We start from the raw sequence: 14,877 nt of genomic DNA, 5'->3' as shown, positions 1-14,877 counted from the left end.
AAACTAATCCATAGCAACCTCTTTCCTTTTAAAACATCCAATAACTTGTATTACCAATGCTGCTATTTAATACTTATTTTCTTAAGTATTTGCACTGTTGTTACATGTCCCTATTAATTAATCAAAAAGTAGCTGAGTCCCTATTATATGCAAAGCCCTGTGCCAGGAGCCATATTTAACAGTTTTACTTTAGTTACATTTAACTTTTTATGTTTAAAATCTATTAAGGCACATAATTTTTTATGTGTGTTTCTTCAACCACCATTCTGTTCCAAGCACCTCGAGGACAGAAAGCAGACCCACCCTTTACAGCTCTAGGCACCTCCTTGTAGAGTAAAATGCATCTTTTCACCATCTCCACATAGGGCAGCAATTTCAAAATAATGAGATGATTTTTCACATTCTCTCATTCTCCTGCTATTTATGAAACTAGAGGCACAGTGATACCATGGTAGAATATAAAGCAGCATTCATTTGAGTGGAACTGGGTTCCCCCGGGCATGTAACTTAATCAAGGCATCATCTTGGAAAAACACCTGTGCATAAAAATTCAGGAAATTATGAACACTTCCTTCCTTAGTCAGCACCCTTAGCACTCTCCGAGGGAGGCATTCTGCTCTGCTCAGCTGTCCTGAAAATGTTGTCAACATAAGAATGAAAAGACACGGTGTGAGACTTCTGACATCCTGAGGACAGGCGTATAGCCATGAAAGAGCCAGGGCTAAAGTGAGGCAGGGCATGTGGCAATGTAACTCAGATAAAAGCAAATTCTTCCCCCAACTTATTCAAAGAATTCAATGCATTTCCTGGTTCGCTTTAACCTCAGTGAACTAGTAAAAAATGCAACTACTTTAAAATAAGAAAAGAAAGTTGATAAGAGATCGCTCTCAAACTTTACCTTGCTTAAGAATTACCTGAGATGTTCTGTAAGCTATCTATCTGGTCCTCTCCATCACCCTACACACGATCACTAGCTCCTCTCCATCACCTCATTTCCACCAGCTCCTCCACCACGTGCCAGTTCAAAAAGTCTAGGGTAAGAACCTGGAGTCCCCATCTTTCAACAGGCTTATTTAGATGAGTTTAGTTACAGCAGAGTGAATACATCTGTTCGTAAATCTCAAAGATAGAAAAAAGACAAAGAGGAAAAATACACCAATATCGCGTGATCCCTGTATTATTTTCTCTTTAGTTATCTGCATTTCCACTCCCCAAAATTGTCCTAAATTGTGTTGATCTCATCTGGACTGTAGGAAATTAGGGGGTTAGAGCTAGTTGTACATTGAAAACCCCCATATCATAAAAAGTAAACTCTCTATCTTGAAAGAAATCTAGACTTAAAAATCTGGGAAGAAAGTGAGGGCATGAAGGAGGAGGTGCTTTTAAAAGGCTGGGGAAACAGCTAGCTGTGATGGAAAAGTCCACAGATGTTTTAACCCCATAGCATTTCCAGGGCAACCCCCACCCACCTGATTCATCCGTGTCCTGTGTCCTCACTTATGTGGGCCCCTTTGTTAGGAACACAGAGACACTAGCTGTCTAGCTGACGAACCACTATTCAGTCTCCAAGATTCATGCTAATACATGGGACCTCCATGTGAAGACATTCCTGATATCACAGGCCGTGCTATAGGAGCCACATTGGAACCCCAGGCCAAAGAAAAGTCAGTAATCCTGATTTTTACTTTATATAAAATTTTGATACTTTGTTCATCCTGGATTTTTAAAATTAATTTTGATATTTGAGAATATGGTATTGAAATATGATTTATCGTGATTACTGAGTAGTTTTTATCAGCCCTGTAATTTTGCACTGCACTTGCCTTACTGAAGTCTCAGCTCTGGTCCAGGAAAGTTGTCTGAACTCCATTGTCTCCGCTGTGTCTGCTCTGGGACCTACCTCCACTGTGGAATGTGTCCCACTGCACTGCAGTTTCTGATACACTTACTGCTCTCCACCGACCAGATTGCTCTCAAGGCCCATGGCTTACTTGATCAACACAGAGACAATGGGTACTCTTAAAATATGTGACAATGACAAGAATAAAAGTCGTGAAACTTTAATCAGGTCTCTTAAATTCTCTAAACCTCAGTTTTCTTGTCTGTCAAATAATAATAAGATACCAGATTATTTTAAGAATACTCAATGATTGATTCTGTACTCTACTCATATAATATAATATAATAAAAATATCTAACATTAATGTAGCTTTTACTATGTGTCAGGCACTTTTCTAAGTATACAAGTCTTAACTCATTTAATTCTCACAACTAATCTGAAAGTTGGTGCTATTATTGGCCTCAACATACACACGTGGAAGCTGAGGCTATGAGCAACTCAGAGACCATCCAAGGCTAGTATTTGGAGCCAGGCAGTCTGGGTCTGGACCTGTACCATAAGTCCCTATATCACCTCTCACAATGGTAATAATAATAATAATTTTATACATAAATATAAATATGCAAATATATTATTCAAACAACTACTTTTCTTAAAGGTGAAAATATTATAGGCCATTCTAATTCTACTGCACAATGAAGTTCTAAGTGACCAGAGACCAGTGAATATTGTAGGCTGTGGAATTTCTTCTATGAGGGCTATTATTATTCAACAGTTCACCCATCAAAGCACAGGATACAAGGTGACCTAATTTAAAAAATGAGAAAAGTTGAATAGAGAGGACCATAAAATGACTAAGGTTTGGTAGACCAGGTTTCCTGGGTGATTCTTAGAAGAAGGTTTAGTAAAACCTCAGGAAAACACACCGCCCGCCCACCAGGCAGCCAGAGCTTCCGCTGTGAGCCTGTGTCTGGGCTCTCTGCTCTCTGATAATTGTAAGCAAATTGGCTGAAATGACTCTGTTTAACCTGGCTCTTGGATTCTGGGGAATATTGGAAACATCAGCCGATACTGGCAATCTCCACAAGTAACATTAGTATACTGGTGAGGATTTTAGAAATAATCAATTATTTATCTCAATAATATAGACTTGAGTATTACAGGTTCCTGACTGTGAGTAATGGGAGCCCCTCTTCTCTTTACAAAGGAAGGGAAGGGGAAGAGGGAGAGAGAAGACGTGGCTCCCAGAACCACCTTCAGGGAGGCTGTCGCCTCTGGGAAGCATGTAAGATAGATCGTCAAAGTAGAAATGATGTAGAAATGATGTAGAAATGAACAGAAAAAAAAATCTGCCATGGCACAATCAACAACTATCCTTTCCTCTCTATTTTTCTCCTTGTTGAATTAAGTTTTACTGCCATCCAAGGTACTTCTGGTTCTGTGATGCAACCCTGTGAACCGAGCCTACTCTCAGGCATCGGTTGGGAAATCCTTTTGTCATGTTATCTGGCATTAAGGCGTGTCCATCTTCGTTGCATGAGTGAATGACAGAATTTCCCGTCAGCAGCGAGGGGAGATGGGCAACTACCAGCAGAAGCTGGAGCAGTCCCTGTGCAAGAGTGTGAGGGAGCCAATGTCCACCTTCTTCCTGCCCTTTTCCTACAACTCCGTGCAGAGTGCAACAGAAAGCAAAGTCACAATCTAACCCCAATCTCAGCTACAGAATTCCTCTCCCACGTTGCCATAAAGGGTCACTCACATTTCCATAAAAGTTGTCAACTACTGATTTGCTGATGGAAGAAGTGAGTGATGGGGGTTTGGCTGTGAAATTCAAAAGCTGCTGTGATATTTTCTGGAACTTAAGCAAGAAGTAGATTGTAACATCTCTCCCACACAAAAATCTTAGGTATGTATTCATGAGAGCTCTCAGATATTCGTGATGGAAATTCTCAGGTGGATCTACCTGGGGAGGAGTTAGGGAGCCTTATGTTCACTATTTTCCCCAACCTTAGCATGATGGACATTTTTGATAGCACAGTGAGATTTTCTTGGATCTGAGAGGTCATAATCAAGCCACAAACAAACTAATTCCTTGTCCTTTACTCACCTCAGACTCACACTGAGTTGTTGTGGTTTTTTTTTTCTCTATTCATCTTTTGGTGTATTTTGTAATTCAATCACCCATATTAATCTTTTCAGTTGTATCCAATTCTGACCAATATAGTGAACTCCTATTTTGTTTCCTGCATTAGGAATCGTGCTGTATTTAATATGAGTGTGATGTGATGTGATTTCTGGTATTCATGTACAGCCTTTCCAACAAGTGAGTCAAGATTAAACCATAAAGCACTCAAAGACCACTATAGTCCAATACATCAGCAAGAGAGATAAAAAAGAGAAATAATTGGAGTTTGAATGACCAGGGAAAGCCAAAGGGTAAACCTTAGAAGTGAGCTCTACTTTTAATAGACATTGAGGATGATTCACGAGCACATGGACCCAAGCAGGAATGAGGACAGGATGTGTGGGACACATTCAGACGCTGGTTTTTCAGGCACGGACATCATGCTGCAGGACAGAAGGAGCAGAAAAGTGGATGAATTCTGATTAGAAAAGTCTTGAAACCTAGGCAAACAGAAGTTGAAACTTGGTAGGCCCGAAATGTATTTTAGGAAACTATCTGGTGAGGGAATTTGAAAAAGTTATATAACAGAAGAAATCCAGGCATGAAACAATGAAATTTTGGAGTGACAGGTCACAAGAAGGATGACATTTCACAAGATAGATTCTGACTTTAAGGCTAGTGATTGTGGGAGATGAAGGAAAGGGAGGAGTCAGATGATTCAGATGTTTCTAACCTGAGAAGCTGCCTAGTGGCGCTGGCACATGTGACAATGGAGAAATTGGATGGGGCAATCCCTGGCAGGAGAAGAATGATGATGAGTTCTGAGCTTCCCAGAACAAAACCCACATTGATTTTGAGCCAATCAAGACAGAAAAAAAATCATTTACTAGGGGTCCCCCACCCATTACTATTACTATTAAATCATCAATGTACTGGTGAGCATGGCACACCCAGAATCCTGTCCTCATGCACTTGCCTTCACTTCCATTTAAAAGAGAGAGAGAGAGAGACACCATTTGAAAAGTCAGCAGCAAGAGATTGGGGCCGGAAGAAGCCTCACTCCTCTAACCTTCACAGCCCTCACTAGTGAGAGGCCTTATAGACACTTTCAACAGAAAAGTACACAATAGTTTTCTCTTGATCACTCAAGTAGTATAGTTATAACATCATGCATGGATCCCACAAAACACCAATTAATCAACAATATCAATCTTCCTCCTCAATGTTTTCCTGGAGCTACTGACAAGTAGAAAAACCAATTGAGTTCATTTTTACAGGCACATCCAGTCTAGGAGAGCACTAATAGGTGGTAGAAGGGAGAAAAGGGAGATGCTGTACATTCCAATGAGCCAGCCCTTAGTCTTGGCCATGGTTTGCACTCATGACCTGGATAAAACTACTTTGTCTGCAGGTAAAAACTGTATGGTTCAAATCCAGACTCAGTCACAGAGTAACCATGTGAACATTGGTAAATTACTAAACATTTTCTGTGCCTCAGTTTTGTGGCCTTTAAAATTGGGACCATCAAATCACATAGTTCGGAGAGGTGATGTGTGCCTAACTAAGGAAATATATGCGAAGCACTCAGCATAGTGACTGACACATGGTAAAGTGTTCAGTAAGTATTCATCCCTATTATTATTTTTATTTGTCTCTGATGACAAAAGGCAGGCAATGGAGGTCACAAGACATGCTAGGAATGTCAATCTTGCATTGACCAAAACCACTGGGTGGTTTCTTGCATTAACCAAAACCACCATCTGGATGGGTAGTATTCAGTATAACTTTGTGGCAACACAAATTTGGATAGAATTCAATCAGCAGTTGGCTTCTGCCTTCCACCAGCCCCTATTTTCACATGTGGGATGGGCCAAATCTATAGTCTTCCGAAGTGGGAGGGGTGTTAGAAAGTGACAGCCCCGAGATGGTTGGGGTTCAATTCAGTGTGTGGTTATGTGCTTTTAATGACATTTTCTGCCACTTCAGAAATGTTGTTTTTCATTAACTTCATAAAAATGCAACTCCTGGTTTGGCAGGACTGAATTTTTGGAGTCCACTTATCTCATTATGGCAGGATTTTACTGTTCTTGAAAAGTCGTCAGTTCCGCAGTCATTAGGAATGCTCACCTGAACTTTCAGGGGTATAAACGCGTTAAAAGGAGACAAAATTAACTCACTGCACATTACAGCTTGGCTTAGTCTAAAAGCATTTTGGAGAGTTTTGTTTTGTTTTCCTTTGCTCCTAACCATGATATTTTGGCTTGAAGTTTGCCTCCTGACAAGCTATTGCATGTAGAGATTGTAAGAGGCTGGAATTAATTCAAACATGGGGCCTCAGCCCATTTTCCCCCCCCGGGGTGAATGAGAAGCATCAGGCCCTGCCTGGCAGGCTTTGGAAGGTGCCTTTACCTGGAACTTATTATATGCAAAGGCTAGTTACCTAAGCCGTTGATGGCAACACAGAAGGGAGTAAGTGAGAGCAGATGATGCCAAAACGAAGCGTTTTGCTCTGGGTTGGGGCTTGCCGTGCCGTGATGGGACTGCAGCAGCTTCCTTACCCCAACTCAGACCTCTCCAGAAGCCCATCCATCAAAACACAAGGGTGGGAATCCTTTGAGTGGCTAACGAAGTTTGGTCCGAATGACTTAGCAGTCCTACAGACCTGTCCGGCTGTTCTGGGAGCAGAATGTGCCCACAAGATGACAACTCCCGTTCTCACCACAGCTGAGTTTCAGCTGGGGTGTAGTCTGAAGTTTCATCTTCATCTCTCTGTTGCCCAACTAGCACTGAAGAAGTCACAGTTTCCCAGAAAGGATTTTTAACGCTTATAAGCAGGACCTGATTCTTATGGTTCTACCACTGCAGTGACTCATGCGGGATTCGTCAGGCAGAGGCAGCGTTCTGCATTGAATGCTAATATTTAGGGTAACTCTGATACATACATTGGAATGTATCTCTCCCTCCTATCTCTTGATTGCACGACACAGAGAAGAGGTGTTTATACACCTGATATCTAACTTTTAGTCTACGTTTGCAAAATCTAAGAACACGACACGAGAAATTAGTACTGGGTACTAGATGTAAAACATGTGAGGCCTTCATGGACGTGGACAACAGTGTGGTGATTGCTGGGGAGAGGGGTGTATAAGGGGACTAAATGAATGGGGTGAAAATACAATAAAGAATAAATCCAAAAAATTTAAAAAAGAGAAAAATGTGAATCCTTGAGCTTAAAACCAGATTCTGGAGCCCAGGTTCGAATCCTGACACCACCACTTACTAACGATGCCGTCTTGGTCAAGTTACTTCACCTCTGCGCGCACTGGTGCTCTCACTGGTGAAGTAAATGACATTGCCATGACCTCCCCAAGTGCCTGGCACACAGTATAAGATCTGGGAATGCCTATGACTTTCATCTTTTGGTATCATAGATGTGAGAAACAAAGAAAAATAACAACAACGACAAAAAGAATAAAAATACCTAAATCCAAATTGTCATTTTCAAGTTATTCTCTCTACTACAAAAGAAAAGGTAGCTTTATCTACAGTAGTTTTAAGTTCTCAAAATTACTCTACAAAATAGCACCTTCAAATATAAAATTGCATTTTACACTGTATTGATTATAGGATGAATTGAATTCTTGGGCATAATTTGTATTTGGCTCTTTGTATAAGAGGGTAAGCTACTTTATAAATCTCCTGGACAAAGAATAAGAAAAGGTAGTTTCCAAAACCTTTCTCTCCTATCCTACATGATTGAATTTTGGCAAATTACACACTCCTTGGGTCCCTGTGTTCTCATCTATAAAGTAATAGAGTCCCTTCTAGTTCTAATAACAAGCTAGTAAACTATTTTTTAGATTGAGTCTGACAAGATCTGAGAGACTGGTGAGAATATTTTCAATGTTTGAACTTTCCCATAATTTGATCTCTCCTACCCATAAACAGACATATAATTGTCTCATAGCCAATTATTACTAGAGTATGATAATGGCCCATAGTAAAAATTGGTATTTTTATATCAATTATTATTGGGATATTTATATTTGGTATACCAAAACATATTGGTATCTTTTGGTTATTGTGTTTTTGCAGATATTTTTAGATTGGGTCTATGATGCCTTTGCCACAATTTTTCTAATTTCTTCTTTGCAATTTAATGGAATTGTAAGAGCTTTTCATCATTTTCTCTTTGAATCTCTAAATCCTATCAGGTCTTGCCAATTAGATCAAGATTATTCACTCACACACCTTAGATTTCCCTCTTGGAACTTTTATAAGAGAAGCTTTATATAACTGAAAATCTTTAAAAGCAAGAAATTGGTGGAAATAAGTTGAGGAAAGGGGCCAAAAATTCCTTCTCTCCCTATCATTAGCAAATAATAATTAGCACCTTAAACCGGAAGAATTCGGAGTATTTGTCCTTATGTAATGAATGCATCATTTCTAAGTCTGTGCTGTCTATGCTAAGACTATGCTGAGTCTGTACTTAAGATGTGCAAGAACGTTAATTCTAACAATGGAATTAATTTGCCGTAAAAAGCTAATATGCACACAATATAAAGAGAACAAAATTAGGCTGTTTTTATAAACAACCTAATAAAATCTCACCAACAACTCTACATAATAACCTCTGCAAAAGTCCTTTAGGAATCAGAAGGTCCTCTTCAAATAAAAGGAGTTGTTTATTCTAGCATCAAGGGTTTAAATGTGTCAGTTACACTAACTGAATTGATATATGTATATTTTGAATTACCCTATTGTGTATGATTTAAGTAGATTCCACCATGGCTCTCATCTTACTCTTTAGGACTGAGTGGTTGAAAAGGACTGTGCTTTCTAAAATGCCTCTAGCTCATTATTCTGTTTACAAATAATTCAGCACAGTATTCCTTATATAACAAATGGCCAAAATTTATCTGAAATACAGAAATTTGATTAACGAGAAACTTTAGAAGATGAATTTTGTGAAACATGAAGCATCTCACCTGACTTTTACTTAAGTAATTTACTTAAGTAAAAGATAAGTATTCCTAATTAAAATACTTAAGTATTTCTGCTAAGAAACCTAGCTCCTAAGTTTAAGAACAAAAAGCAAAACAACAATGGTCAAATCATGGGCATTAAAAAAATCACCCTCCTCAGTTCTGAGGCTTGTCTGAGCCTTTCCTGCATTTTCCTTCTAGAGCCAAAAGCAAATAATGAACAGCGTTGGGCATTATGCCCAATTTATAACTTGGCAATGACTAAATGTAACTGAAACAGCAGTAATCGGAAACCAATCCTCTCTTCAACTGTGTCAATACATTGGCACCGCTCCAGTACCTGCCCTGAAGTGAGTTAAGAGATTTTTGTTGTAGAACCTTGGTTTCATTTATTCAGTTGATCAAACAAGTCTATATTTTCTGCTACAACACAAAAGCAAAGGAAAACCCAACTGAGATTCCTGTTTGCCTATGTCGTACTCACCATGGTGAGATTTATGAGATAAATAATGAATGAGTCAAAATTTCAGAGACAAAGCATGGCTCCTATATGCTTTGTATTTTCCTACATAAATATTACAGGCTTATCTTTCTAATGAATTCAAAAAAACTGAAGAAAAACATACTAAGTATTTTTACAAATGCTTTCAAAAGGAAACACTATTCAAAAAACAAATTTTATAATGAGACATTAAAGTAGTACCCCAATAAACTTTAACTCGAATTCAAAAGTTAGGGAAAAAAACAAATCTTATTTACTTACAAGTTGGTTTTGCTTTCGGAGGAAATTTGGTCCGGGTAATAGCCAAAATTATGAAAATAATGACTGGCCATAAAATCAAGACAAGTGTCCAAAGCTGCAAAATAATGACAGGAAAAAAATTAATTATATTGCTGAACCAAAAAAAACTCACATGAAATACATCATACTATAAAATTCCAACACAAGACAGGTATTTGCCTATAAATATTATTAATAAAAAGGAATGAGAGATTTTTTTAAATGAAACAGACCTAGAAATGAACACAAGATTTTTTTCCAGGCTTAAACCCTTAAAATGGCTTTCTGAAGACACCTTTCCAGTTTCCTCTCATGACTGCCCCTGGAGTGATGCTTGTAAAATTCTAATCTAATTAGTAAGCTCCTCACATAAAATCCCCATTTCTCAGTTGCTTGCTGGATGAGGCTCAGCCTTCTGAACAGGGCCTGCAACACCCACACAACTGTCCCCTACACCAGTCTTACAGTTTCCAAAGTCAGCATTTCACGGTCAGCTGGAAAGATTAATGTGGGCCATTGGATAATGGTTCAATAGACATTGTTAAACAACACCAAAAAAAATGAATGAATAATTGAGTCGATGAGTAAACAGGAACTTAAAGTTTTATTCAACACCCCCTACCATACCACTGTATATATGATAGAAGGAGTTCTATGCTTCTGTCATAGAGCTTAACATACTTTTACTGTCAATACATTTTTTGTCTGGCCCACAAAATAAATTGGCAAGCCTTTTCTGGCAGGAACGGTGTCTTATCAGACCAGGGGTACAAAGTAGATACTCAAAAATGTGTAACCACATTGACATTTCTGTTAGAGAACTCCACTGTAAGACGATTCAGGTGTGGCTTTGCTCTCCACATAGACATGATTCAGTTCATACGACATTAACTGCTTAATATTTTCCAAACTTATAAAATGTTTCAAACATGCATTCACATGAACGTTAACTGTGATATGCAAACTGTTATAGCACTCAAACTAAACCTAACAGGACAAACCTTGCATATAAATTAATCAAGTAAAACTTAGAATTATGCTTCTGCCTGGTTATGGTCAGATTGCTATTATTCCTTCACCACTTTTCAGAGACAAGGTGCTTCTGCCAAATCTCAGAATGCTGCTGGGGGCTCATTAATTCTCCAAAACAATCTAGACCCATCCAGTGATTGATCCCCCAGCAGCTCCTGACCTGAATTTTCTATGAAAATGTCCACCGTGTGTCTCATAGCACTGGTCTCCTTGCTGGGAGGCCTGTCACCAACTTCTTAGACTTTGGGTTTAAGAGCAAGTTTTTGTAAAAAGGAGGAAGTCAATTATTGATGTAAAGATTTCTCAGGGGCTAGGTTTGATCATAGCTGAAAAGGTCCCAGACTGATCGAACAGCCTAATCTATACAGCTCTTCTCAAGTATTCGCGTGCATACCAAGTCGCCTAAGGATCTTGTGCACAGCATCGGATTCTGTAGATTGGAGGCAGAGCCAGGAATCCTGCATTTCTAATAAGCTGCAGGTGGGCACTGCTGGTGCTGCTCTCCAAGCACCACACTTGGAGTAGAGCAGGTCTAAGGGCATGCCACCCCACCGAACCAGAAGGATTGGTCATAAAGTCCTGGGATAGCTTTGTTGGAAAGTTCTTTTGAGATCCTCTAATGGGTAGAATTCAGGGCATTCATAACTTGGATAGGAAAGAACAAATTACATTTTTATTTTCTCTAGCTCATGATTGAACTTGAGCAGTTTCCACGGATGATGGATGTAAGCCATGAACCACAATGTGATTAGAAGTGGCTATGACTTGCTCACCAACAGAAACCACGGATACTTTCAAGTCGCATTAGTGTTGTGGCAGATACCTCAAAGTGCCATCTGCACTTACCGTGACATTGAAATCACAGTAGTCACAGGTTTGTGGTATGTATTTATTTATTTAATGCTCATAAAGAAGCACACATTACCATCTCCTAAATTTGCTTTTAAGTGCCTTAATAACTATATTTCAATATAATTCATTTTATTTGTAACCCTATTTATCCTTAGAGGAGCCATATGTTTCACGAGGCTGCCAAAGACAGCCATAGCATAGAAGAGGTTAAGAGGCCTCGATCTGACCCAACTCCCGTTTTTATTCTCTGGGGCACAGAAGATCAGCACAATTTACCCAAAGTCACATACCCAATTGGAAAGCAGAGCAGGGGACAAGGATCTGAATATCAAAATACTCAGGCTAGGATTTTCTTTAAAAAAAAAGATATCATACTGTTCTGAGAAACAAATAAGAAAGAATTACAGAAAGTGTGCTGGAAAAATACAAGTGCTATAAAAAATAAGTTGCGTTATTATTATAGCTTAGTTTCTGATATAATTGAAAATTAAAGTTCGTTCTTCAAAGACCATAGATACGACACAAGGTATCATATTTATTCTAAGTGACTCATGTGAAATGTACACTGTAAAGAGTGAAGGTTAAAAAATGTAATGTCTATGGATTCATTGGTCTTATACTTGAGGCCACAGTTACTCTTTAAAAACAAATTCACCTGAGTAGCGTTAGTGTCCCAAAGCTACTTTCAGAGGCATCTATTCATTTTCCACAGTAACCGCATAAGAAATCAGTGGGTAACTGAGATCAATTGTACCAACACAAAAGTACATTCACATTCAAATAAGCATCATCTGTTGTGGGCTATCTTTAAATGGCCTTTTGGTTGATGTAATCTGATGGCTCCATGAAGATATTTTGGTGAATTTGGTAATTGATTTTAGACACGATTTAAATCCAGACTGAAACATAATCTCTATCAGTGTCGTTGAAGGCAACTTTGACTCTGTTATAGGTAAAAATCACAGCAAGCCCATGAGTAGTCTGTTATCACTAGATTTCCCCTGGAATTGTAGATCAGAGAGGTTTGAGCAACATTTCTGCACCCTGCATTTTAGAAGGATAATAAATACTAAAGCGTTCACACTGTGATTGCAGGGATGTTAGGGTTGACAAGTTAATCACAAAAGCAAGAAATAAACAAAATTCAAATTTTCATAGCAGCAGGATTGCTCTCAATACCATTCTAAACATTATCATAAATAACCTAGAATCCAAAGTGGTGTCAAGGATCCAAATACTAAACTGATGAGTCATGGGTTTTTTTTTCTTGTTTGTTTAGAGAAAGGGCTAACATTTTGATCTTACATGCATACATATGGGGACTACTTGAAAAGTTTGGGAAAAGCAGCTTTTAAGAGTTTCATATCTTTGCTGATATTTTAATTTAGCTCACACTTCTCTCTATACCTCATTTGCCTTCCATCCCCCCCTCCCCTGGCAATCCAGACACGGAAGGGCACAGGTACACTGAGCAGTTTACAATTCCTTAACGGCCACGACATTTGTCTCCTTTTATTTCTCCAGGGATTAGTTTCTATTGAGATGTCCCTTCTTTGCCTTTCTCTTCCCATTTTTCCCCTAAAACATTCAGTGCCTGAAAGTCCTTAGGTGGTGCCCAGCAAGATAACTCCATGCTAGGACTGGGGGCCCTGCAGTGACACAGTGAGGGAGTTGGGTCCCTACCAAGTTAAAGAGGACACCCTCAGTGCAGCAACCAGACAAGGATGTCACAGCCGAAGTTGGGTAGGGACGGTGTCTGTTCTGAGTGAAGAGCAGAAAATTCCTTTCATATAGGGAGGCTGACCAAGAAGTAAACACCCGGCATTAGAGGAGCCAGGTCTCTCACTATCCATCAGGGGAATTATAAACATGGAAAAGGAGAAACCTAGCATGAACAAAAATATTTTTAGTGTTGGGTTAGAAGTAAGTATGTGAATATGAACTCCTGGTTTCCAAAATGTACAGACAGACATGAAATATTGCTATAAATGTGTGTATAACATTATTTTCTTCTTTCTGGTTCTATAAGTTGTTTCTGTCTCATTGTGCACTTTTTCTGTCCCAGTATGAAAAATAGCCATTTTCTAGGAAATACTAGCTTCTTGTAGTGGACAGATGAGAGAGAGCTAAGTGTGCTTGTTGCTATTGGGTTGCCACTGTTTCTAAGCCTAGACAGAGCCACGGGATATATGTAGAATATATGTAGACACAGAGATAGATGATGGATGGATAGATAGATAGATAGATAGATAGATAGATAGAAAGAATCCATGGACTAGGGTAATTTGAAATTGGTTGTGTCCAAAATGAATTATAGTAATTATCATCATAATTTTCAAATTGCAATGGGGATTTTTTCTCTAACTCTGAAAATAAATAAAAGTAAAACATTTAAGATGAAGACTCTACATTCCATCAAAGTCCTGAAGGGTCTTAAGGAAACTTAGGGTTTAACATAAACTATAGTGATCATTTATTGTTATTATTATTATTGTTGTTATTATTATTATTAAGATAAAAATGAGTGAGCACCTATTGTATACTGTATAATAGCCATTGAGGATAGAGCAATTAATATTTTCAGTCTTTTGAGAAAATATTAAAAATAATTATAACCAAATGTTATACAGAATGAATGCTAAGACAAAGAAAGTAATGAGTGTGGAAGGAAGATAAAGCAAGGGGAGCTGATTCTAAAACCTAAAAGATGGAAAGAGTCGGGCAGAAGAAAAGATATGTATGTGGGATGGAGTGTGAAGAAGAAGTGGGTGTCTTTTCAGCAGAGAAAGCATATGGGTGAAGACCCACAGATGGAAAAGAAGGTGAAATATTACAGGAAAAAAAATAGGCCCAGAATGACTGGTGCATTAAGAGTCAGGGAAAGCATCTCTGCCATATGCTTATCCAACCTCTGCTTGAACACTTCCAGTGACTAGAAGTTAACTATTTCATAAGACTTCCTTATTATTGGACCACTCACATGGTCTGGTTTTTCTGCTTATATCAAGGCGATATCTTCTTGTTTTGACTAACACTCATTTGTCTTAGTTTGGCTTCCTCTTTCACATGAGAATTCAACAGATATTTTAAGAGAGACGAAGTATCCCTCTCTTCCTGGGTACCAGTGCAGTTCCTCCAGCAATCCTGTTAAATATAATTTCGAAATCTCTGTCCCACCATAAATTCTGGTTGTCAAGTGGTCTCCTAACAATTGTATCAGAATTATATCAGAATTCAATATAATAGCTAATAGTTATTGGTT

General features: G+C 38.6%; 1 protein-coding gene across 1 annotated transcript in view; it reads right to left on the bottom strand.

The window, feature by feature from the left end:
- The window catches only part of ABCA12 (ATP binding cassette subfamily A member 12), a 167,053-nt gene that overhangs the window by 143,900 nt on the left and 8,276 nt on the right, over positions 1-14,877 (bottom strand). Inside the window, exon 2 of the mRNA XM_036022884.1 lies at positions 9,714-9,807. Coding sequence (XP_035878777.1) covers positions 9,714-9,807 — 94 coding nt within the window. The remainder of the gene's footprint in view (positions 1-9,713; positions 9,808-14,877) is intronic.

This window comes from Phyllostomus discolor, chromosome 4 (assembly GCF_004126475.2).
Source record: "Phyllostomus discolor isolate MPI-MPIP mPhyDis1 chromosome 4, mPhyDis1.pri.v3, whole genome shotgun sequence".
NCBI lineage: Eukaryota > Metazoa > Chordata > Mammalia > Chiroptera > Phyllostomidae > Phyllostomus > Phyllostomus discolor.
This window is presented reverse-complemented; position numbering and strand designations above follow the sequence as displayed.